Source organism: Aulonocara stuartgranti (genome assembly GCF_965226115.1).
Source record: "Aulonocara stuartgranti genome assembly, chromosome: 7".
Taxonomy (NCBI): Eukaryota; Metazoa; Chordata; class Actinopteri; order Cichliformes; family Cichlidae; genus Aulonocara; species Aulonocara stuartgranti.
The window spans coordinates 61,825,064-61,851,851 of NC_138945.1; the positions used below are offsets into that span (position 1 = coordinate 61,825,064).

The window sequence follows — 26,788 nt, forward strand, 5'->3', positions numbered from 1 at the left end:
TAATTGTTGAACAAAACACAGAAATCCTGATTACAGAGCAGCAATTTCCTAATGTTGTAAACCTGCTCAACATTTGGCAATAAAACCCTTTCTGATTCTGAGTTGTGTAGAGCACATTTTGTCATCTCCAATTATCGGTCAACATTATCGACCAACATTAGAGAGTTCTTGCGTCCCCGACGCTTGAAAAAAATCTGACATTGTGACAGGTGTGGATTTAATTTCTTCAAAGAAAACAAACATATTTAAATTACTTTATTGATTTATTAATTGCATAAGTGTACAAAAAGGACATCTTTTCAGGGAAGGTGGAGAGCTGCAGAGGGCATTATCGCTTTGAGAAAACCAGACGTTTCCTTGCAGCACAACATTTCCCCAGAAATAACTGCAGGTTTCCATTAAAAATCCTTTTTTGGTAAAAACAATGATGAGTTCTTATATGACTGTGTTGCAGTTTCAAAACATGCAGCGAGATTCTTGCTTTATACTGTATATGCACATTTGTAAATGTATAAGTGACAGAATAATATTTAAAGACTGTTCTCATTTCTTTAGCAGGGTTCAGTTGTGTAGAAAACATAGCAGCTGTTTGAGGGTTTTTTTCTTTATAACTTCAAAATGGAAACAGTCTCAACACATCACTTCTAGTCCAACTCTTTCTTCTAGCATTGCCACAGTCAAAAGGCAATTTAAAAGTCATATATTAAATCTATATAGGCATTTTCTAGATGTTTTTTATTTTTTGCTGGTTTTCACTTCAGTTAAAACAGGAAGGTACCCGAATAGAACACAGAAATAATATCTCCAGAAACCAGCTGGCAGGCAAACAGTGGTGTTATCCTACATGTTCCCTCTGACATCAGTCGGGAGTAATGAAGACTAAGTTCAGGAGTGAAAGTGGCCTCTGGACCGAAGGCTTCAACATTTAAAAATCAACTAGAAAGACACGACGCTAATACTTTTGGCTCTTCTTTGAATGTAACACTAAAAATGAGGAAAATGTGGGAGCATTCTTGTTTTTTTGTTGAGACGTGTGTGTGCAAGTGGAGAGGGTTGGCACAGAGTTTCATTCACAGCAGGATCAGGTCTGATGCTGACAGCCTCATGCGTTGGAGTCGTCGTCGGTTACGCTGGGGTTCGGAGAATTGGAGATCTCTTTGAAGAGTTCGTCGTCTTTCAGCATGCTCTGGTAAATGAGAGAAAAGCATTAAGTTTACTATCAGAAGCCGTGGAAACAATAATCAGTGAGTAATTGTTCCTGGTTCTCACCGTCAGATTCTGAATGCCCTCAGAGAAAGCACCAATCTGTCTCACGGTTCCCTCAGAGTCCTCCATCTGTGAGCAGAAAGCAATAGAGCACAAATTTAATATGACTTTTTTTTTTTTTTTTAAATTAAGCAAATCATTAATGAATGCTGAAGAATATGCTCACCTGTTCTAGCCGGTCGAGGTCATCTTCATAGATTTGGAGCTCGAAGCCTTTTTGGAAGCTCCGACCCTTTGGCATCTCCACGTCCATCGGACACACATACTCCTCGTTCTCTTCCTGCTTTTTCTTCCTCAGACTGCCAAAATTACCGAATGATAGTTTCTTTGGCTGGTGTGAACCAGAGAGAGAGGACAGGTAAGTACTACATACATTCGCACAGGAACGCACACATACCAACCTCTGATTTAGAAAAAACACAAAAAGGTCATCATATTTGATCAGTGAGTTTTTGAGACCTCTGCATCATCAGTGTCATTTTTCCTCCTGGAATAAATTGCACAATAAAATTTTAAGTAATATGTTGCACAAAAATGCCAGATGGAGCAAAAAGGATACGAACTAAAAATCATATGCAAACTGATATAAACTGATATCACAAGATTTAAACAAAACAAACAAAAACTTTGTTGAATTTTCTGGCAATGATTTTATGGTTACAAGGTTTTGATGCCAGTTTTAGTGACTTAAAATTCCTTTAAATTAATGTGTAGGCACATTTAATTTCCATGAGAAACTAAACTTTAATATCACTTTGTCAAATCAAATCTCTCAACTTGTTACCCATTTAAAGAGAATACACAGGAAAAAGCATTTCCAACATATTTTCCTTGTAAGTACTCTGAGAAGTAATTGTAGTACTTGTAGTAAGAGAGGACGGTCTGTCTGTGGGAACTCGTGCTTTACCTTGACCTTAGTGGTTGCAGTAAGCAAAGTGTAGTCTGGGTTTTCGAGACACTCCTGTTTGAGCTGCTGGGCCTCTGAACCAATGAGCAGGTTGAAATGTGTGGCAAGGTGGCGCCGCAGCAGAGTCTTGTTGGGGGGGATGTTCAGCAGCAAAGCCATCGTCTCCACATTGAACCGTGGCTCCAGAACCTGAGCGGGAATTTGGTGTATTAGGAGCGGACACAACCCAGGACAGCGTCTGCTCTTCCAGGGAAATTAGCAACTAACTCTCTCACCATCAGGCCCCCATGGACGCCGCTGCCTCTCAGGTTGGGAGCATATTCAGCGAGATCCACAGACCTCAGCCACTCCATCACCCTGTGGTTGGTCCACTGGGAAATCTCTGCCGGTGAAATGTTGTTCTACAGACACAAAGTACAAACCACAAGCACAGTGTGTTCACACATAGCTATGAGTATGTAAAGTCAGTGGGCCGAGCAGCAGAACAGGCTGTTAAAGCGAGCACACCTCGTCTGACGGCCGGCGACGGAGGCAGTTAGGCTCATAGTTGTTGAGTCGGAGGACTTGAATAGCTCTCTTGATGCTGAGGTGATGCAGAACGCTGCCCACCTTCAGGGAAAGCAGGTCATCCTGTTGGACAAAAAAAGATATCAGTGATTTGCTCTAAGATTGACTAAACTGTGATTGTTATCCTTAAAAACACAAGACATCAGAGCTTAAAGAGGATCAGAGAGCCAGTGCTGAAATACAAATACCTGAGAGGGTGAATCTGGGATTAGAGAGGAAACTTTATTTTTATCATGCCAGGTCACTTCTGACTGATACATCAGAGCTAACTCATGCTGCACATCTTACCTGTTCCTGTGAAACATTGTTTGAAATAACAGATCAGAGCTTTCTAAGAGCAGAGCATACCAACCAATCAGTTCTCTGGGAGAATAATTAAAATAGATGCCATGAAGTTCAGTTAACACACTGTAAAGGGGGTCTTACTGCCTTTCCCAGAGCACTGAGGCGCTATTTGCTGTAAATGTTCTTTACTTAAGGCCAAGGTTATGGAAGCTCCTCAAACTTCTGAGAAAATAACTGAAAATTGAGAAACTAACTTGAAATTTGAAGTTGTTAACTTGAATTTTTGACTTACCAATGGCAAAGATTAGGCTTTTTTCAACACCAGGATTAAAGAGTGAGACTAAAAATGTGCCATAAGAAGAGGGTACATTTAAGAATGAGTATTAAAGCTTACTTACCTTGAGGGAGCACCATGAGGGCCAAGTGAGAAAATGCACAAACCAAACATTTTTAGTTTGCGTCTGCACTGTTCTTTTCAGAAGTTGACTACATTTTGTATGGACATTTTTCCTTTTCAAGCTTTTAATTATTTGGCTGTTAAATGTTGTGAAACGAGCTGTTGTTTGTGAACGTAAGGAGGGTTTAGTCCGCTGTGAGGCAAAACAGAAGAGTTGGAAGAGAAATTCTCTTGGTCTTTTTTTCCATAACGTGATATGAAAAGAAATGTATGTATGCAAAGAAGTATTGTTGCTATTGACCTCTCCATCCACTGGTGTAAGTGCTCAGGGTCTATGTAAAATAAATTAGACTTCTTTAATCCTCCTAATAAAAACATATTCCTGGTTTATTAAACTTGCTTTGTAGTGAGGCTTCCATCACCACTGGAGCTCTGTGCAGTAACACTAACATGAGGTGACACTAGAGTCATCAGCCCAGCTTATCCACAGGGTCTGTGAGGGGAGTGAATGTCTCCTATCGGCACTCACCACAGTCATGTAGTGCAGCATGCGACCGTCCACTCTTCCCTCATCAAACTGGGTCTTATACTGAGGCAGGCCGATGTCATCCAGCCATCCTGAGAAGAGGCAGAGAGAATTACATCAATTATTAACTCGAGTAGAACATCAAGTAAAACATCACAAACATAAAAAACTGACCAACCGACTCATATCTTCAACTAGCAGCTGGTACTTACTTGTCACCCAGTTGTAGTCCAGCTTTCCCTTATTGTCCTCCTCCTCTGAGCCGAGGGCCTGAAGAGCCAGCTGGAGCTTCTTTCTGTGCAGCGGGTGTTTGATGCCCAGCTCCTAAACATCCACAAGTTTGGATTAAACATACAACATTCCCCAGTTACTACACAGGAAGTTGAGGGCAGGAATACTTTGCTTTTCTTCCAGTGTTGGTAAACTTATTAAATTCTTCTGCTTCATCGCACCCTCTCCAGGTCCAGCTGCGAGGCCTGTAGCAGCGTCTGTCCAGAGGAGATCCACGCGCGAGCCATGTTTACATAAAGACCAAGACCCTGCTCCTGCAGCCAGTCGCACACCTGATCCTTCGGCCAGCGTGCAAAGGGAGCGTCTACGTCACTACACAAGAAAAGAGAAGAGTCAACAATGAAATAGGCATGCAGACACGCCCCTGTGGACGTAGATCAGTTGTAGTACATGCACTTGTTACATCTTTATTATTCAAACAAACACTACATTCACTGTACAACACAGATTCAAAACAAGGAAACCACATTGTGACTTTCATTATTCATGCTGAATGCACTGACTCACTTGTTGACCCTTTGAAGATCACGAGACCAACCCAGTCTGGGTCCTGCTGTGGCACGCACTCCTCCTCGCTTGAACTCACCCTCTGGTAGATTGTCATCCAAGTTAAATGTGGTAGACTGGCTCCTTTTTAACCTGAACAATAAGACATTAAAGTTAAATACTTAAAAAAAGAACACTCAGAGGGAGGATGTTTACAGGTTTTCTACTCACTTCCCAAAGAGCTTTTTTATTCCTTTGGATTTTTTTCTGCTTTCTGGAGTAGTGGGGAGCGTGTGTGTGCTGTCACTGTTATTCGACCTCTGTGGCAGCCCTGCCAGATCGAGATGGTCCGTACCCTGTCGTTCCGTTTCAGCTGTGCAAACAAATGCCAGCAGATCAGCATCAGCATCATGAGGATAAGGCAGACAGAGCTGCTGCACAGGGTCAGTGCAAAGAGCCAGAATACACTGAGACAGGCACATGAGGACTCCGGAGAGGTCACTGTGAGCAAAGCGATACGCTCTCTAGAATGGCATGCATGCAGACACTGTTCACTGCCTGAGAAAAGGATTGTTACTTTGTTTTAGATTTAGTTGGAAGGTCTTTGAGAGCCGTTTAAATTATTTTATCGAATAATCTGGATCTCAGCACAGCTTTGTGCTCGGGGAAAGCTTTAAAAGAAACAAAGGAGTGTAGGCAAAAACATGCAGGAACATGGCAAAATCTACGTACACTACAGCACACTCAACATACACAGGTACAGAAGTTTGTGCAACAAAGAACAGAGACAAAGTACTGGAGCTATTAAACTAAAAAAAAGATGTCAGTGAAGTGAATGGATGAGATCAGAAATTGCAGACAGAAATATTCAGCAGTTTGCTTTCTCTGGACAACTAGTGCAACTCTACCGTGACTTGTGATCTATACTGTACCTAGCATAGGCGCACTCGCACTCCTGCTGCGGTCTTCATGTGTTACAAAGAGCACAACACACAGGACAGGGTCCAACAGAAAAGAACAAGAGGCCAGAAATTATGAGTGAAATAATAATGGGATTGGGGAGATGGGATGCAGATATACAAGTGTACAACACACACACACACACACACACACACACACACACACACACACACACAAAAAAAATATAAAAAGCACATAGACAGGACGAAGGACAAACACCAGCCCAGAAACACAGTTCCATAATTAAACTGGGACCACAGCCTGTGGGCTGTAAATTATGGTCTTGGTCCATAGTGTACTCCATGGGTGTGTCTTGGGGGGGAGAAAAAATGTGAAGAAACTCTCACCATGTAGTGGGTTAAAAGCTGAACAAAGCACATTTCCACTAACTCCATGATCTCAAATCATTCCGTTTGCACTCACCAAGGCTTGGACTACTGGTCGTCTTCTTGCCTCCGCGGATCTTGAAGAAACCTTTTCCAAAAGACGACCGAGCCTTTCTCGAGCCAAAGGGATCGTCCTCTACGGTGGCAGGTAAGGTGGCTGAAGGATTTATGGGTGGCTTTTCACTGATGCTACCGATCTCCTCACTTGTCTTCTGAGAGTACAAAAACATTGCTTGTATACAGATTCTGTACTTCCATATACTAAATGCCAGAAAAACTAAAATGAAAGACAATTCAAATGTGAAAGGAAAAAAATGGGTAAGGCTGGAAAAAGCAGTTTGAGGTAAATTAGTGGGGGAGAAAAAAAAAAAAAAAATCACAATAGACAGAATCAGTCTTCAGTTTTTAGCCAACGTCATTTCTGCCCATACCTGCTCAGTTTTGCTCCCATCCAGGTGATCCTGAGTCACAGTCTTTGTGTTCTCTTGACTGCTGAAAGCACAACGCAAATCACTTTAAACATTATACTTTACTTAGCAGTGCGAGTCTACAGGACATTATTAACCACACGTAGATACTTCCCGACACACCATCTGCAGGAAATGGACAAAACATGTGTCAGGACTACAGCAGCATCTGTCAAGTGAATGGTTTAGTCGATCCTAATATGTTATGTCTTTATACTTCTGTACTAACAAGCATGCAAACATGCATTCACAATAAAATAAATAATACTAAGGAGATGACCAATCCTTAACAATAATCACACTCCTTTCTCCTTCCTTGAATGCACAATACCATGTCTTATACTTATTAAATGCTCCATTGTGTTCATTTTGCAGTGGAGTGTGACAGGAAATTAGATGAGAACAAGCACTCAGTGACACGTCAAACACGTGGTGCAACGCCACATGGACTGCCCCGGATCATTTAAATATATACGCACATTAAACAGCATGCTTCACTGCTCTTACCACAATTTACAGTGTAAATTTACACTTTATTTATAGCGTAAATTGCAGTGAGAGCTTCCAATACTCTGAGATTTTAATGTGAAAATATGTAATTCCTGGCAAGTTACAGCATTGTAATATAAATACAAGACACATGCAGGCAGAATGAGCACCATTTCACTGTGTTTGTCAGTGAAGAATATGAAAGAGATTCCACTAGGATTGGTGGTTTTCCATGTTTGGATTTGCTGTTTGTTTGGTTCTTTGGTGTCTAGTGTTCTCCGGTTATTTGTTTTTTAATTTGTAAATTAAAAATATTGTTAAAATAAAAACAAAGTCATGTATAACACATAAAATCTTTACCTTTCTGCATCTGCCGGTTCAGATTCTGACACTCTCTCTGGATCAGACGGGCTGGGTGAAGGCGAGGGCTCTTCACTTAGTCTACTGGGGCTTTCCATCTGAGTCAGGGTCAGAAAGACAAAAGAAGATTTAAATGCAATAAAACTGTGACTTAAAAACTCTACAGAGTCCCTGAGAACAGTCTAAATCTGCATACAGAGATCTGACAAAAGATGTTATTCAACTAATTGGTTGTCCAGCTCTTCAACACTCATTTCCAAAGGAGTGAAATTAATGTGAAGTTTTTGTGAGAGTGAGTGTTTTACTGAGCACTTTAGAGTTTAATGATATGTGAAGTCGCTCCAGGGGAGGAAAAACAGTAAAAGTAAAATTAAAAATATCTCATGTTCTCTGCTATTTAAATAGTGATACCATGGGTGCCAGTTTAGCTTAGTGGGTGAACAGGCAACCGCATGCCACATGACTGAGACGCACCGACCAAGTTTGAGACCGACCCGTGGCCCTTTGCAGCATCTCCTCTCCCTCTCCACAAACCTCATCTGGGCTTTTCCCTCTCAGTTGTTCAGCATCTGTGCCTTCTTGTTTTTCTGACTCCACAGACGGAGAGCTAGCTGGGACTGTGGTGCATCCATCACCAGAACTCTCAATGTGCTCATTATCGTTTGTCTTTGTTTCTGTAATGGACCAAAATATAAAATCAAATTATTTAATACATGATCCTGTTTACAAGATGTAGGAAGTAGGTCAAAAGTTTTCACACACAAGACTATACAAACAACAAGGGGAAAAGGCAAGCAACCCAGGGATAGATGAAGGGTCTGTGTGGCAGCTAAAGCTTAAAATGCATTATTTTAGCACATCATTAATGTCAGTTTTTAAATCCTGTGAATCAAATTTTATGTAAATTTGTCAAAATACTTAAATTTTTAGATTGTAAGTCTGAGTCTAACCTTTCTTTCCCTGCACGGACATCACCATGTCTTGAACTTTCTTGTACCGCAGCAGTGACTGTTTCAGTTCTTCAATTTTACGATCCTGCAAAGGAAAAGGTAAAGAAAAAGAAAAATGAGGTCAGTTTTTCCCCCCCGGAGCAGCTTTGGGTAGCTGGGATGTGATACAAGGTGAATCCTAGTTCATAGGTGTCAAACTCTGTGGGCCAAACCAAATTTGGCCCACATTTGGCCCACGAAGCCATATCAAATTACTATTAGAGCTGGCTTACTGGTATTATACAGCTAATATATATATTGTTTAGTATTAAGCTTTGCTTGTTCCATATTCAGTTTTTCAGCAAAACTTGTTTGAGTCCGTAAGAAAAGATTCATTCTTATATCTGGAGGAAGATTTTTTTTTTTCAATAAATATTAATGTTAGCCCGCGACTTTGTTCCAGTTTTGAATTTTGGCCCACTGTGTATTTGAGTTTGACACCCCTGTCCTAGTTGGTCACATGTACCTTTTCTTCATTTGCTGCCATCAAAGACTCCACTGCCTTCTTCATCCTCTGGACTTCCACATCTAGAGAGGGAGAAAAAGATTACTGAAAGAGTTCCTGGTGTGAAGTCTGAGGGTGTTAAAATGTGAGGACATGTAAAATTTAACATACAGGATGCAACATTACAGGCTGTCAGTCCAGCAACATCACGGCCACACTGCTTTTTAGAAACCAAACGTACACACAGTGTTGGTGTGAGCGGGTGTTTCACATGTTAACCTTTGCTCAAACATTTCCACTTTTCAACACACTGATACACACTCTGTTAGCGGTCCCTTTCAGTGCTTGTGTATTTTGGCATACCTCAGCCTTTTCTACCAGTTTCCCTTCTTTCTTCACAGCCACCCTTTCACCTAGAACATTTCTGATACTTCAGAAAACAGATGGATGAACAGAACTTTTTTTGTCCTCCACTTGTTCAGTTTCCTCATTTTTCTTTTTAAGTTCACACTGCAAATTATGCTTATATCTCTCAAACTGTTATTGTTGGCAGTGAAACAAAAGGCCAAAACTTTGAAATAAATCTACTCAAGGATGACTACAAAGAAAATCCTTCTTCTGGAGTGAACCTAATAGAAAAGCTGCAGAATGACCTCAAGAAACTCATTCATACTGAAACATTTTGAGAATCTGGCTGAGCAGAAGCAGTCCTAAGGATAAACTGTCAAAAAAAACCCATGCCTGTTAAACATTACACTGGTCTGGTCTACAGCTACAAATGTTTATTCAAGGTTACTTCTACCCAAGAAAAGTTTGACTAGTTATTAAACTCAGGGGCCTCGCTTATTTTTCCTCACCTGCACTGTAAATGTTTAAAAGGTATGCTCAAGACATGAAGGTAGCTTGTGTTTTTGCTTTAGTCAATAGGATTCTTAAAATGGACACTTGTAATTTGTACTTCAATATAGAGAATCATGGAGAGTGTGTGCTGTGCATGAAAAATGAAACTGTTCTATACAGATGAATGTAGAGTATAGTATATATAACTGATGGGAAAGTGGACATTTATTAAGACAGCTGTACATGAAAGATACTGAAAAGCACAACAGCAGGACAGGTTAGCAGGGTGCGCACACACGCAGGTTGCTGGTGAAGAGAGGTAGGTGATTAACGTTGGAAGACATGAGTCAGAAGGTGGAGTAAGCAGTCTGAATGGTCACAACAAACAGTTCATTCTTCATTCCTGCTAAAAAACACAAGGCAAACTGTTCTCGTTGCTGTTGTAGCCGGGCATAAAAAATCAGTGACAAGATTCGTGCCATTAAAAAAAAAAAGTTGAGATGTGGCGCGCTGTGGTCGGGTACTAGCACTGGAACTGGTTATAATGGACAAGCAGAGTTCAGATGGCTCATGCTCGTTCATGCAAATAGGGGTGGAGGTGAGTGCAATAATAAAATCACAGACATAAAAACCCCCCTTACGTTTTTCTTTCAGCCTCTTTCTAAGAGTTTCATCTGGATGAGAGACTAAACAGGACAAGAAATTATAAAGTAAAAACTTGCTCCAAATAAACATCAGGAATGCTGATCTTCAGCGAGGCGTGTGATCTGTCTGGTTTCCCCACCTCTGTCTGTGGGCTCTGCACCGTTCAAGCCGATGGCCTTGAAGCCCGTCTCGTCCTGCAGTCTCCTCATCTCTCCGTCTTTGCCCTCCAGCTGCCGCCTCAGTATGGCTAGCTCCTCCTGTTCACCAGGGGACAACAGTGAGAAGATTTTACCACCTCCCCCACTCCCAGTCCAAACAAACCACAATACAGGGGTTCACAGAGGATGACATGGCACACAGGCTGCAGGAGGGTAACGAGTATGAGGAGGGTGATAAGCACTGATCTCTGGAAGTGTTTGGATATTATTAAATATGCAAGCCATTTCCAAAAAGAAAACACCAACATGTTTAAATGACCAAAGCAGGAGTCAAGCACAGAGATATATCTTGTACATGTTATAATAGAGTGGATTAAAAAAAAAAGGAAATGAGTGGGACAATTGTAGAGAGGGACAGGAAAGAAGAACTCTGCCAACTCAACAAAAGCCCAGAATTAAAGCATACTTGTGGTTTAAAAATTAGCATTTGCTAAAATTGGTGCCTAGTAAATGCAGACTTAAGGAAGTGGTGTTTCTGATTGCACTTGACTTAACCATGCATTATAGCAAAATGCAGTGATGCGTGGTTAAGTAAATTATTTGCAAAAATACATACATTTTTGAGCGTGAAAACAGAATCTAACCAGATTTAATCGTTTTATGCCTCAAAAATTAAAAAAGAAGAAGAAGAAGAAGAAGAAGAAGAAGAAGAGGTGCCAAAGGGAGAGGTCAAAAAACCATAATCATACAGCAAGCACAACAGTCATCCTGGGAAAAGCCGACCTTCATCGCCTGGAGTTTGTGCTCTTTCCTCTGTTTCTCATACTGCATCTGGCCCATTTTGATTTTCAGGCTAGAAAGCTTGGCCATTAGTGACTAGCAGTAAAGAGACAAGCCACGGAAAGAAGAAGAAAACAGAAATGGGAAGGAGAGAAGATAAAAAGAGATCAAGAAATGTTGAATATCTAAATTTCCAGGAAAATGACCACTAAAGCAGATTAAAAGTAGGCGCCGCAACAAACAACAAAACCCCCAAACAACACGCAGTTACTACATGCAGTTCAAGAAGCATAAGATAGAAAACATCCAAAGCAATCATCTGGAAAATTCTAGTAAGCAGAGTCACTCCTTCACCTTTTCTAACTTCAGCATATAAAAGGGTGGTGGCAGTCTGATAGTCAGCTGGCCTTCACCTAGTTTAGTTTAGCTTTTTGTGTTCTTGGTTAACTTCTCTTTTCAAACTGTAAAACAAACAATTTTCTTGTCTGTGTTGTAACAATTAAGGGTCCATTTGATATTTGAACTTGTTTCATTTTGCAACCAAAACCTAAATTCACAGCCTTCAAACAGCCACGAGAATCTCTGAATGAGAAGGAAAAAAAATCCTAAAAAACATGAAGAAATCTCAGATGTTGTTAATGGAATTGGATTAAGAAGCAAAAGGGTGACAAACTCTTTGTGACCAGGAGAGAGGGGAAAAAAAACCAAACAAAAAACAAAAACATGGTGGTTAGTAACCCCCCAGCCTCTGACTGACCACCTTCAAAGCAATTGCATCAGTTACCTGGCAGAAGGCAACTATACTCCAAATAACTGCAGTCCTTCTCAGACAATTTGGTAAAGGTTTGTCAATATGTCATCTAATTCATAACACCCCATTACACTGCAATCAATCAGAGTCACTGTTCCAGTGAGTGCAAATCATCTACGATGAGCCTTTTTGCAATAGAGGACTCAAGTCAATGGTTGCATTGTGGTTATATCCCACATAAAAAGGAAGGCTGCTGACCACCAATGTCATTTTGAAGAAGCTGAATCACCATCCTGCAGCAGTGTGGCACCATTTGTGGAGGAACTATGAAATTTCTGTTTCAAATTTATGATGTTCTGGCTGGACCCTGAATATAAATAAATTTTTTGATGTAAAATTCTGTGTACGTAGACAGCAACAGATTGGCCACATATGTCAACAGATTTGCAATTTTTGTAGATTAATCACAAACACATTGCAAGTACAAAACAATTTCAAAAAGTCAGAACTCCTATGGACAGAAAGTCCATAGGAGGTGTAGAAGTGGCAGAAGCTTTTCGCTTCAGTGGTCTCAGAATCTCCTCTCTGCTTTTCAAAGATGATGTGATTAAGCTGGCTTTATCAGATGATGGCCTCCAGCTCACACTAGAGCAGTTTGGAGCAGAGTGTGAAGCAGTGGGAATGAGAAGCAGCACTTCCAAATCTGAGGCCATTGTCCTCAGGCGGAAAAGGGTGGAATGCCCACTCCGGGTCAGGGATGAATTCCTGCCCCAAAGGGGGAGTTTAAGTATCTCGGGGTCTTGTTCACGAGGAAGGAGAGAATTGAGTGGGAGATCGACAGATAGATTGGTGCTCTGGGTGCAGTGACACGGATGCTGTGCGGGTCCATCGTGGTGAAGAGAGAGCTGAGCATGAATGTAAAGCTCTCAATTTACCTATGGTCACAAGCTTTGGGTAGTGACTGAAAGAACGAGATCGCAGATACAAGGGGCAGAAAAATTAGCTTTTACTGAGTGGCTGGCCTCTTCTTAGAGATAAGGTGAGGAGTTCAGCCATCCGGGAGACACTTAGATTAGAGCCGCTGCTCCTCCATGTTGAAAGGAGCCAGTTGAGGTGGCTTGGGCATCTTACTAGGATCTCTCTTGGGCGCCTCCTGGGTGAGCCATCCGCCACCTGGAGGAGGTCCCAGGGCAGATGCAGGACATGCTGGAGACATATCTCTCAGCTGGCCTGGCAACACCTTGGTATTTCCCTGAAAAGGCTGGAGGAGTTAGCCAGGGAGAGGGAGGTCTGGGCTTCTCTGCTTAGGCTGCTGCTCCAATAGTGTAACAGAGCCCCGGATAAACGAAAGAAAACATATAGATGGATGAATAGATTGCATTCAGTTTCCCCCCTCCCCTTCAGATTTTACACAGCATCTGAACTTTTTAGGAATTGGGGTTGTAAATGCCAACTCAACCTCATTTCAATTTAAAACCGACACTGTATTATCACCATTTTGATCCATCAAAGCCGCTCTGCAAATGCCAACTGACTGTGACTGATTACAGTCCTCGTCCACATCTGCAAAGGAACCATTTCCAAGGCAACAAGATCCCAAGCTCATTGCATAGTTGCAAAAATTCTGGCTGTGCTGTGGTCTCAAACCACTGCTTTCCCTACTGTGACTACAGCATAATACTATACAAATAGCAGCTGAAATGGTTGCATGAATAACTTTATCCAGGTAACAAGAGATGTACAGATATTATATATTTTTTAAAGGGCATAAAAGAACAAAAGAACAGCCGTTAAGTATTGACTTTAAACAGAATGGTGGATTTTGGCTGTTTAAAAAAAAAAAAAAAAAAGGGTAAAACTAGTCTTTAAGATACATAAACAGCCAGTAAAGTGCTCTGGGATGACTCACCTTAGTGGATTTAAGTTTCTTTTCATACTGTAGTTTTTCAGTCTCCAGTTCAGTCAGTCTGTACCGCAGCTCATTAATTTCAAGAATCAAATCCTGACAAAAGAAAAAAAAAAAAAAAAAAGAACAGGTCACACCTTAAATACTGAAGGATAATTTTTGTCCTCTAGATAAAATTTTAACTCTAAGATTCCAAAATGAAATTTAAGTGAATAATTTTAACATCTCATTAACTGCTCCCATCTTGCAAATGTGACTTGTATCAGCACAAAGTTCTATAAAGTGACTACAAATGCATTTGAAAGCAGCAAATCAGTGCTTCCAAGCAGCAGCAGTGATAAAATGAGAGGAAGCTGCTTGTAGAAAAGAAGTGATTTATGTGCTGTGAGGCGGAACACAGACAGCAGCTTTTTGTTCCAGCGGGGTGGAAGAGATGGCCGCGCTGCTACAACAAGACCATGACGTGTTTGAAAGCTTTCCAGACATTCTGCTCAGTCTATCTGGGAAGCAGAGACCTTCCCATCTCTAGTAAACAAATGACTGACAACATCTTTATAAAAATCTTGTCTAATAAAGTAACAAAAAAAAAATCCAATTAATATTACAATAATGTGGGTATACCGTCAATGGCTAGTTTAGCAAACACTAACAACAAGAAATAAAAATGACTTTGAGACTGATAATAAGACGGGATCCTCTCTCCCCCAGGTTTAAGACAAAATAAATGAGTGTTTCATTATTGTTGAGTCTGTGTGTGTCTGTGTGCGTTAAGTGAGATAGAAAAGAAACATTCAGAAACAAAGAGGATTAGTTCACCTCACTGTCCCTAAATCCGTCATCAAAGTCAAGCCTCTCGTTTTTCATACTGTTGAGTTTCAGCTTAAGGTTGGACACTTCAGACATAAGCTCAAGCTTCTGAGTCTCCAGAGCAGTTCTACACAGAAGCTCCTGTAATAGCAAACAAACAATCTGTGTAAACAACACTGGTAGTACAGGCATTATTGTGTAAAAGTGGAGACACAAAAAAGTCATCTGCAAAACCTCAATGATTAACAGTTTTAACAAGACGCCCCTGTTACACCCACTTATAAACTTAGCACAGCAGTGCACACAGTAGATGTTTACTTGACAGGAGGGCGTGAACTCAGCTCTTCCAGTTGAGAGTCAGTACCACCCAAACACATCTGCACCATATGTCCATTTGCACCTTTCACTACTGGGGGGGGCTTTGGTTTGGGAATAGCCTTCCCGTCCTCAGAGTGTAAGACAAACACACAAACACACACAGACCTGTTGCAGCATCTCCTCTGTGGCGTTGAGCTTCTCCCTGTGCTCATCCAAACACAAGTCCAGATCACGAATCTTCTCCCCCTGAGCCTCAACCTGGTCTGTCAGTACACTCACCTGCATGAACACAAGGTAACACATTTTAGAAAGGACAGCAAAGCCTGATATTAAACAAACCAAGTGCCAAGTTATTAAAGAACATGATGAGCCAAAGTTATCCGTTCCACTCTTTGTACTATTATAGATTTTTAAGAGTTTTAAGTCAGAAGAGAAATCTCTCTTAGTGCGTCAGGGGTGGCGGCAGCTGTAGAATCATGCAATCAACATATACAGATACCCTGCTCCTAAAAACATTGAGGGCGAGAACTAAACAAATCTGATCACAGTTCAAGTGCAATAAAACTTTTGCATGTGGGGCACAAACACAAGCAAGCTTTGAAACCTCCAGTTAGGTTTTACAATGTTTCAGTTCCTTTCCAGATCCTGGAGAGTCCACCCGTAGCTGGATAAATTATACAAACACTGACTAATAATTACATTAGTAACCATTTGCCACCCCAGGGAAATTCATTAAAAATCAACAAACAAAAATGAATTCAATAATAAAACATTATGTGAACTATTATTCAGAAATTCACAGTTTCTTGAAGTTTTCAGAGCTGCAGCAGATTTATTGAGTTTGTTAAGGACGTCAGGCTGTGCTCCATTTTCACCTTTTAACTCTGTGTTGGTTTAAGTATTTTCTTAAGTAAAACAATATTTATCAGTAAGTGTTTTTTGTGTGTCAAACCCCTGACCTAATTTTTAGAGCTTCAAGCATTCTTTCAATGCTTGATGTTGCTAGGTTACAAAAATGATTTCTCCCCCGCCATTGTTTACAGTGTTGATAACACAAGTCCTGCCCCTTCTTGTTTTTGACTGGTCGATGAGAGGGACAAGTAACATTGATGAGCTTCACAGGAGTTTTACAGAAAATAGACGGTGGAGGAGATGGTAAAATTATGGAATTACTGCTAGGCAGGTACCTGAAGCACAAGAGACTCCTTATCACTCTCTAGTCGTGAAAGCCTCTCCTGGTAATGGTCACCTCCACCCAATGAAATGTGTCCGTTAGACTGGGGAGAGAAAAATAAATTATTAGAAGAACTCTACTGAGCCATTTGCAAGGGTATGATAATGTATTCCTACGCTTTAAAGACAAAACCTCAAGTCTTTGATGTCTACTAATGTTCTCAGCTGAAATTCAAAGTGCCTGAGCAGCTACACCACTTCACCCAGCACAAATAAAACCTTACATGGTTGAAATGGAGAGCTCACATTCAGACTGCTGTACACAGAGTGGGTTACAGCATTACACAAAAACTCTCACTGGCCTGCAGCCAGTCACTGCTCTGATTCCCAAGAAGTCTGTGCGTTTCTTGCTGCATGCACATCAACTGTGACACCAACACAGCTAATCCATCTTGGATTCCATGGGAACTCAGCAGAACAGGACAATTGTTCTGCGTTTTTTCGCTTAGCAAACAAGCCATTTGTGGACTTGGATACAAGACTGTTTGGCCACACTGTTCTGTATTAATACAGCTTTAATTTGGCACACGCAACAATCAGAATCAAACCAGCTGTGCTACAGTTTGTTTGAAGGACTTCATGCCCAGCCATCACAGGAGAAACTCCTTCCATGATTTTTTTTTTATTATTAGTCCTTTATTTATCCAAGTAAAAAAATCTCATTGAGATTAAAAATCTCATTTCCAAGCGAGACCTGGCAAGATTACACAACTTGCACTGATTTCAAAAACAGAAAATGCAACACGAGCGCTACAACGGTTTACCCTGAGGCTACACTTTTCTGGATGGCAGAAGAGCAAAAAGTGGTCTGTTTGCTTCAATTTCTAAAGACCTGCTAATAAACTTTATCTCTTTCCATGAATCCAACTGATATTTCTAACATCCACAAGTAAGGGTCTTACCATGTGACCGTGGAGCCACTCAACAAGGCTGTCAGCTGTGGAGTCGGGGATCTGGCATCGTAGACTCTCCCTTTCCTCCGAGTCCATCAACTCTAGGACACTTCTTAGGTCTTCCAAAAGGTGAAGCGCTCGCAAACTACCCATAAAAGGTGACGTAGGCGACTGGCAGTCAAACAAACCATTGGAGTAGTCTATAGCTTTGGAACCTGAGACAAAAGAATCACAACAGGAATAAATATGAGGATAAAATTAGTCCAGAGACAGACTGCAGTGTCATCTTATGCTGCATGTGATGTTTGTTGACAAGCTTTAGTGAGTAAAAGTTCTCATCTGCTAGATTACAGAGGACATCAATCATTTTGTGGCTCAGGCACTAACAGTAATTGAAGAGCACAATATAATTTTCCAAAATGTTGGGATGCTGTGTAAAATGTAATCACATTATTTAAAGCCAACACTGAATACACAATTTATAAAAAATGCTGAAACGGAATAACTGTCAAAGTGTATGTTTAAAAAAAAAAAGTTATTTCATAAAGGTTGGAACAGGCATGTTTACCACTGTGTTGCATCACCTCTTTTTCTAGCAACATTTTAAGCCTTCTGATGAGGACAAAAGGCTGGCAAAGTCACAAATGTTCCATCCTTACAACAGGTTGGGCTCTCTTTGACAGATTTTCTGGACCCTCCTTATAGACCTTTGCTACTTTAATTAAAGTAGAATCTGGTTTGGCATAATCTTGCTAACATAATCAAAGATCTTAAAGACATTGTCTGGATGGCAGAATACATTACAATTAAGCTGCAGCATCAATAGCACCTTTACAGAATTGCATGTTACCCATGTCACAAGCACTAATACACCCCATCACATCAATACTGATTGATCAGACTAAAGAACTTTTTTTTTTCTCTCGACTTTTCACCAGTTCATGTCAAATGATGTCATGCCAAGTCATTTGTGTTAAATTAGTGATAACATGAATGACTTCCTGAGATTTGTTTTTATTCAGAATTTAGACAGTGACACCACCTTTTGGAAATACAGTTGTGCACACTATAGGTATCACATTTCTAAAAATTATAACACCGCACTATCTGGGCATAGACCCACTGCGGGGGGAAGGGATATGGAGAGAAATGTAATGCATATAGGTGACTGGATGAGATTTATATAGGTAAAAAAATAAATAAATAAAAAAGGACCCCCCCCCAAAAAAAAAAAGTTTAATGATGCTATCAGATTGACCTTTTTCACTTGGATTCTTTTATTGTTAAATACGTGGGGTGGGGCATTAACTTTTCCCAGCTTTTAAAAGGGATAGAAAAAGTTTAAGAACCACTGGTTTAGAGTTACACAGACTCAAAGTGCAAAGAATAAAGGCTAGATAGAGCACAAGATATCACATGACAGCTTGAATGTCAGCTGTGCAACAAGCCATAACAAGACACCAGATAAGGGCTTATCAATGTTGACTCAACCTGGAAGACCCGCAGAGACTTTTGTTGCTTTAGGCTTTCACGAGTACTAAAAGTCATGGTAAAATATTGCGCTGATGCTTTTTAATGGGAGAGGTTTACCTGCTATAATTCCATCCATCTGCTCAAGAGCAGCAGCCAACATGTCGCTGGCATCAGACATCATCTTCAGTCACTGACAAACCTATAAAGACCAATAAAACCAGTTTAAAGGGTTAGCCCCAAAACACAGTAAATGTTTTAAAACTATTTTTTAAACTACAGTTCAGTTCACATTTCAACTTACAGGTTACAGATTTTTTTATTTTTTCAAACATGCCTGCTCATGAACATAAAAGAAACTTATTGTTATGCATTTCCAGTTCACTGTTGAACAGGATGATTTTTTTAAATGTTACAGCTTTAACCAGGCATACATTTTTAAAAACTTGTTTAAGCCACAAAAAACAAAACGAAACAAAATAAAATTTCCTGATTAGCAGAGGCAAATCAAAATTGTGAGATACCCAGTTGGGATAATGATTACAAATTGTGACTTATGGATGGCAGCAAAGTGGCAGAAACTTAGCGCACTGTGGTGCTGGAAGATAAAAATTGTGTTTTGCTAAGAATTTTGATCTGATGTTATGCATATTTTGATATGCCAGTTGTTTCTGTCACAGCTAACCACATTCATTTTTCACAACTTAAAAAAAAAAAATAAATGAAAATTTTTTATTTTTTTTAAACTGCAGCCAAATCACTTTTACACATGCGTTGTGTTATGAGGAGGCGGCTAAATCTGATAACACACTGCCTGCTTGGATCAAGGCCTTCTCTGGTTTTTTTAAGAAGTAATTTTGTGTATCATTAAACATTAATTCAGCTGCAATACTGTTGGGTTTCTTTGAGCCATGAGTTTCGAGTCTTTAACAGCTGGTAAAACAACATAATTCTGAGTAGGGTTTGACTGTATAAAAATAAGTCAGTTTTTGCATGGTTATATGATAGCAAGGCATCTCTGGCAGCTTAAAAAAACAAGACAAAAAACAAACAAAATCAGGTGATTTGTTGAGTTTCTTTAACTTCCTGTTGTTTAACTCTGTGCTGAAGAGTTCTCATGTATATTTTCTAAAACTAATGAATGCCACACATAATATTAAATTAAACCAATATCTAAAACACTGGTGTTCTGAATGTCCTATCAAGAGGACAGTGGGAACTTTGTTTGGATTGAAATAAAGATGCATTTTCGTGTCCCAGTCTTGGAGATTTGCCCAAATAACACAGCAGTCCCTTTCTCCTCTGATGTTCGAAAGACCCTGCTGTATATTTGTACATGTTTAAGCATGCAAATAGAGATGTTCATGTGCACACAAACATCCACTGACACCTCTTCCTTTATTCAGCTACCTTCAATCCTGGGAGTGCCCAGCACTGGGACGTTCCACCAGTTTCAGACTTTATGGAAACCACCCACAGACTGAGCACTGTTATTTAAGCATTTCTGTGGTCACAGTTTCCATTATGTGTAAAAGAAGCATGTACTAAAACACAAGACTCAACACAACACACAGCAGACTGAGAGGAGATGAGCACCCAGCATGCCACTGGTCCACAGTAAAGTGCTGGGTGGTTTCCAACAGTAAAATTCTGAGTGTGTAAAAATGCTTCTCTCAGTAACAACAGTAGCTGCTTACTACACATTTTGCAAAAGACCTGACATTTAGAAAAGGCAGGGCAGAATTCGAGCATTTTACAATGTTTCCATGGAAGGACGAGGGCTGGTATACAAATATTTCTGCACATATATCCATAAATATTTCATGCCTGTGTGTGTAGACACTCCTAAAAAGCAATTGCAACCCCTTTAGGAACCCTGCAAGGGATGACCTTTGAATGGTTGTCAGCTAAAATCTAAACTAAACTGACTAATTGATTAATTATACAAATCATGCTAGTTTATATAAGAATTTGGTTTGCTAATAAGCAGCACAAATTCAAAAGTCAATATAATTTAGAAGCTATAACTAAGAAACAGTTGCCATAATATCAGCTACAGTAGTGTGCAGGGGTACTAATGTACATTTATTTTAATTACACTCTCTTGTTAACACAATTATAACATCAGAGCCATCTTTGGATCCTTGGTTAACATCCTTGCAAGCTTTGTTTCGGCTGCTGTTCATAGCAGTGCATGGTTAAGCTGCTCAATTAACACTTTGACAAAGTTGGATTTCACTCACTTTGCTTTTGCAGGCAGAAAAGCAGTTTAGAAATTAATAAATTAGAACAGCTTTTCAATATTTTAGTCATTAAAAACAGAAAAGTAAAATCTCAGATGTTAAGAGTCTGCTGATAATGTGAATGCTGTTAGCATCATGATGTGAAACCGGAAACAATGGGACAACATCTGCCCATATCTACTGCCAGTGCCGAGTGCTCCCTTAACAGTTTCTGACGCTTGAATCCTCATCTCAGGGATATGATAACCAACAAAGGATTGAGTGGACTGATGAACATCTATCATTCAGCTGATGCCAGTTTACAAAGAGTTCTGCGAAGAGCCAATAAAAATTACCTGCAAACTGGTGGTAAAAAAATGAATAAAAAAATAAAGTTATTGTCTAATCTGACTGTTTGTGTACTGCAGCAGCTTGGCTCGCTCTTTGAGCTTGTTTTTATGAAGTTCTCTGGGCTAAAGCAAATATAGATGAAATTATTTTATTATACGGAAATGTTTACCTGGCTGCTGGTCTGCTGTTTGATTCCAGGCTCATTACAGTTTTATGGGCATGTGTGCTATTGGTGAGGTTTGTGCAACTTGAGAAAAGAAAAAGGACATCCTGCCAGCACTGCTTGAAATGCATAAACTACAAACAGATTGAGGGAAGGCTTTTATTGAGGCGATATCTCAGCATTTCACAGCAGCCAGCACAGAGTTTGGATCATGATGAGACAAAACTGGAATCCAGACCTGCAGGGCATCCCCTTCAAAAGCCTGAGTCAGCTTTTCTATCACAGCAGAAAAGCAAATATGGGTTAGCACATGGCCTTTAGCAAACATACTTCAAACAGCAGCTCAAGACCAGACATGCTGCTCTGAAACCTGCTAATAAGTGCAAACAGCCTTCTGAGCACTTCCACAGCTTCATCCTGGATGTAGGATGGACACAGCAAAAAGAATTCCTAATTACAGGGACATGCACTCTTTCCTCAAGTCCCAGGAAGCCTCCATGTTGCTTTAGTTATGTGTAAACATAAGATGGTTGTCTAGAAAGCAGCCAAGGTAACAGTCTGTCCCGTTTTTTTTAAAGCTCTGGGACAAGTGATTGTTTTGAATTACAAAATAAGTGTTCATTAAATGTCATAATTTTCCACATTTGAAAGAGACAGGTACATATTATATATGACAAACTGTAACAAAGCCTTATAAACCTAGATTTATAAGGCACTTTTCCTTTATGATGCATGTTAAGCATCTGTCCAAGACTGCCATCAAAGGAGACATCTCAAAATTCCCAATGAGCAAGCATCGCTCTCAAACAGAGTCCCTCTGTCTGCCTGTCTATAAGCACCACTTACACCAGCCATAAGACAAAACAGAGAGCTCTATTGTTCATCATAGTGGTTTGTTTTGACTGAGCTGCATAAGCACACAAAGGCTGGGAGGGAGGGGAAAAAAAAAAACGGCATTGCAATGCTACAGTTGACACCTGCCTGCATACTCTTTTCAGACTAAAAAGAGCCTCAAAAGTAAACTGAAAGAACATGCAAAAGCAGCTTTGCCCCTTGGTGAAATCAGCCATGTAATTCACAGAGACATGCAGAGAACAATGAATACAGGAGGGAGAGTGGACCACTATAATTGCTTTTCAAATCCTGCAGCTCAGGTCCCTTTAGGCAACATAAACCTACTTCACTGGGTGCTCCCCTAAGAGCTCCAGTACTCGTGGTATAGAAAGAAAATAAAGAATATCTTAATTCCTGAGTTACACGTGACCAGCGAACTATGCTTCAGCACATGCAGCGGCAGCACACAACAAAACAGAAGCCTCTGGCTCATTTTCTTTCACAGATAGTTGCATGTGCCTGTAAAAACTGATAGCAGTCTGTACTGAGATGAATAGCTGTCATGTTAGAAAAGACTAGAAAAGACAAACCAGGCCAAAAATCACACCACAGTTTGTTTTACTTAGTCTGTTTTTATCCAAGTTACGTGGCAATTTCCGTGGACATGACAGCGTAGGCCCACATAATAACACTTTATATGTTTTGACTCATGCAGGCCTTGACTCATTCTTCACCTTTACACAGTTTTTCTATGACAAAAGCCAAACTCCTTTTCTACCACAGACAGAAAACAGTATATTTAGCACAAAATAAGGAATCAACTCACTGCTTTTAATTTAGAAATCAGAAGAGTATCTAAGATATTTATCATACACAAGAGGCAAAAGAAATTCCCAATGTTTTTCCTGAATAAAAGTGGGGTTTTATTGATGTTGCTTTACTTAGCCATAGGCAGTAAACTCCTGTGCCTGCAGGGATTTGGTGTATGTGTGGACACATTTAGAGTATTCATCAGCTACCTGCAGGAATAACCTGCAGCTATTTCCAACATGGCTGAATACCTGGATGCCTGTCTTTACTTTTATACCTCCCGGCAAGAGGTTTGAAAAGGGGACAGGGAATTTTCCTCCATCTTTAGACTGGCTGGAAATAAAATCATGAAAAACCTTAATGGTATTCAAGCAATTAGTGATGTAGCAATGTAAACACAGCTTCCAAAAGGTGGAAATGTAGTTTTTAGGATAAAGTGTTTCATGTGAGAAGGGCTTCCAAGAGCGTTTCCTGCCTGCATGTATGTGCACAGTCGTGGCAGAAGTTCATTTGTGTTGGATGGAATCACACATTCTTTTCGTATTACTCACAAATGCACAACTTGTGTCTTAACTTGACTAAGAAGTCCTTCATCTTCATGCACATGCAATGAAATGCAACACTGAATTAAAGCTGCAAGCAGCGTTATGAGGGCCCTCGCACCCCCGGCACGTCGAGCCACGCCCAACACCTAAAACCAGCACCTCCGATCTGATGTCACATTGATGGAATTCATGCATTTAACCACCAGCTAACATTTCAACTCATTCATTCATGATTAGTTAGTCGTTCCACTAGGTGGCGCTCTAACCATTATGTACAAATGGCATAACAAACATTTCCGAGCTTGAGTCTCATCACGCCTGCGACCTTTGGGAGAGATTGGACATTGTGTTTTTGAGTGACAGCATATTACTGCTTTTTGGCCAGTGATTGAAACTCCACGTGCCGCCATGACCACCCCGTTTCCTTGAACGTAAAAAGCTTCGCAATTTAACATCACAAAGGTCTTTAGATTCCACACACTGGAGAATGGTTCAATATGATGAAATCCCTTGGAGGAGTTCGTCAAAGTATGAAGCCTGAAAAGAGGGGAAAATGCCGCCAAAATTACACATTAATTTTAAAATGGCTGACTTCCTGTTGGATTTGGGATATTGCTCCAAGAGACTTTTTTGTACATCTTGATATTTTCCATAAGCTTACCAGGTATCAGACTCATAGATGAAACACAGAGCTGGGGCTGATGTTTTGAAATTTTGTAGGGGGCGCTGTGGAGCAATTTCGCGCTATTCAATGAAAATGATCACATGACAACAAAGCCTACATCCATTTGGAGGTGTGTGCCAAATTTCAAGCCTCTATAAACTTTCCAAGCCCCTCAAAAGCCACTTCATCTTTCATGGTGAACCGCGTTGCCACCAGGGTGCGCCGTTCAGTTTAAAGTCACAATTTTTCCACTGAAGCATCACGAGGGACTGATGTTGATATTCAACGCTTTTGAGGTGGCCACGATGAACCTGTGAAAATCAGTACAACAAAATTGAAGCCATGACATTTCCTGTTGCCACTAGGTGGCGCTGTCCGTATTTCCGACAATGGGCACATCAATCTGTTCAGGGCGGGTCTGACATCATGCCTGTAAAGTCTGGTACTGATCAGACTGGATTTCATTGAGTTATACTAATTTGTTTCTTCATGGCGTGACATCAAAGTTCGCCACGCTGCTGGGGTCACACCCTTTTGCGAAAAGTCACAGTTTTCACTGTAACCCAAGACCAACTCCTTAAGGCTTTCCTGGAGAAATTTGAGGCTGCAGATGTCACCCATCACTATACTGTACCCCAAAGTGTAAAACATGATATTTCCTGTTCCCACTAGGTGGCGCTGTCCCTGATGTAAAATATGGCAGTTGAAATATGTTCAGGGGTGGAGCCTTATCATATGTGTTCACTTTGGTCAAGGTCAGAAAATGTATGACAAAATGAGAGGCAATAAGATTTTCATGGCGAGTCATCGAAATTCGCCATGGCGCCACGGCCTCATGGTATTGTGAAAACTCAAAAGCTCCGCAATTTAACATGGCATAAGGGTGTAGTTGGCACTGACCAAATATGAAGGTTATGAAATCAAACCCCAAGGAGGAGTTCGTCAAAGTTCGAGGCATGGAAATGGTAAAATCAGAGCCAAAATGTCACCTTCAATCCAAAATGGCGGACTTCCTGTTGGGTTTAGGACATTGCCATAATAGACTTTTTTGTTCGACTCGGAACATTATATAGGTGTACCGACTTTCAAACATGTAGGTCATACCCATACCGGGGGCTCGCGTTTTTCATTTTTCTAGGTGGCGCTACTGAGCTAATTTTCCCTGGCCATGTTTGAGAACATTAAAATACGTAAATTTTCACCAGACCTGACGCGTGTGCAAAATTTCATGAGTTTTCGAGCATGTTTAGGCCCTCAAACGGCCAATTCATTTGCCGAAATAATAATAATAATAATAATAATAATAATAATAATAATAATAATAATAATAATAAACAGAGCAATTACAATAGGGCCTTCGCACTGTCAGTGCTCGGGCCCTAATAATATACATGCCATACAGAAGATTGGTTATGCTGCTGCGAACAACAGTAGGCTTGTTTTTTGGGGAATTTTCCTTAATATAAACTCCTTGCATTTCCTTTTTTGGCTGCAATGCGGTGAAGACAGGAAGATGCTGAAAAGTGACCCCTGGGAGTGTGTGAATAACAAAGAGCGAAGACCTAAACTGCTTTCAATTAGCATTAAAAAGGGGATTAAGTTAGTAAATCAATGAATTCAAGGAAAAGCACCCAAAATTACTGTTGGCAACATCTGGTTTCCAGACAAGTGTGCTGCTTTCAAGAGCTTTTTTAAAGAAACAAAAAGGCCAAACTATAACACAACAACTGATTAAGTTTTACGTCTCTTAGAGGAACTCCAGAAAGTCTACTTCACATTCGGGGGCAGTTCACGATCACTACTAAAGCTAAATCCCACTAATTCAGCACCTAGGGCAAGGCAAATGAAGCCAAATGAATGTTACTTTAGATACAGATAAAAACACAGAGGGGGAAAGAGGGTAAGAGCAGCCTCAGGCGATGGAAAACAATGGCACAGTGCAGAGATTAGATATGTGGCAGGTCATAAACAGACTTCTTCCAGTTAGCTTCTGTTACATATTTAACGTAAAGCTGAAACATTAACGTTTTGTCTACAGTCGGGTATTTAGGACACTTTGCGTCATTCGTTTCTTACAGTGTTAACGAGTCAGATTTCACTAACACGAGTCAGATTTCACTAACCAGACAAAACCTAACAGCTCGGGGACCTGCTGGTTATAAAAAGTTAGAAAAGTGACCATAAAACGGTAGCTTTGTGAGCCATGCGCGCGCATCTGCGCGAGCCTCAACGGCGGCAGCTTGTTCGGACTAAACGGTAACTTTAGCAGACTACAACAATAAATCACAGCTGTAGCCTCAAGAAGGACGCGTACCCAAACTCTTCTCGAAGAATTTCAGCGCTTCCGTAGTTTCGTCTTCTCGTTTTTTCTGAGAAAAATCCACAAAAGTTGTGTTCTGAACTTCTCCGTGCCCACCAGTACGACCCTGCCGTCCGTGCACATCGCTACGCCATGATGTCGAAGTGACAGGGTCGCTGAAAAACTTTGCATGTCATGGCTGAAAAATCCCACCCCTGCTACAGGCTTGGATTGGCCTGGAATTTAAATGGGAGTCCTGGTGCGTTCACTGTAACGTG

At 40.5% G+C, this 26,788-nt stretch overlaps 1 protein-coding gene across 5 annotated transcripts; it reads right to left on the minus strand.

Annotated features, from left to right (window-relative positions):
* Window positions 1-240: 240 nt before the first annotated feature.
* Window positions 241-26,744, minus strand: ppfibp1b (PPFIA binding protein 1b). Of its 5 annotated transcripts, none has more exons than XM_082540874.1 (28): window positions 26,526-26,744; window positions 18,743-18,824; window positions 17,162-17,367; window positions 16,214-16,303; window positions 15,192-15,305; window positions 14,718-14,849; window positions 13,905-13,997; window positions 11,248-11,340; window positions 10,446-10,563; window positions 10,303-10,347; window positions 8,843-8,904; window positions 8,338-8,422; window positions 7,922-8,061; window positions 7,388-7,485; window positions 6,503-6,563; window positions 6,109-6,283; window positions 5,658-5,690; window positions 4,957-5,098; window positions 4,747-4,878; window positions 4,401-4,551; window positions 4,161-4,272; window positions 3,952-4,040; window positions 2,681-2,803; window positions 2,449-2,574; window positions 2,174-2,362; window positions 1,433-1,597; window positions 1,270-1,335; window positions 241-1,186 (listed from the first exon to the last, which is right to left on the minus strand). In XM_082540874.1, the coding sequence occupies exons 2-28, from the start codon at window positions 18,804-18,806 to the stop codon at window positions 1,103-1,105; spliced, it is 2,988 nt and encodes a 995-aa protein (XP_082397000.1). In that variant the 5' UTR covers window positions 18,807-18,824; window positions 26,526-26,744; the 3' UTR covers window positions 241-1,102. The 5 variants fall into 5 exon arrangements, with proteins under 5 accessions (XP_082397000.1, XP_082396998.1, XP_082397001.1 ...); XM_082540872.1 differs by having other exon boundaries at window positions 7,862-8,061; XM_082540875.1 differs by lacking the exon at window positions 11,248-11,340 and having other exon boundaries at window positions 7,862-8,061.
* Between the last annotated feature and the right edge of the window lie 44 nt (window positions 26,745-26,788).

Coding starts and splice junctions, on each gene's coding strand:
- ppfibp1b (XM_082540872.1), bottom strand. CDS start 18,806: ATGATGTCTGATGCCAGCGACATGTTGGCTGCTGCTCTTGAGCAGATG. Junction 16,304..17,161: donor AGTGGCTCCACGGTCACATG/GTAAGACCCTTA, acceptor TTCTCTCCCCAG/TCTAACGGACACATTTCATT. Junction 1,187..1,269: donor AGGGCATTCAGAATCTGACG/GTGAGAACCAGG, acceptor CTCATTTACCAG/AGCATGCTGAAAGACGACGA.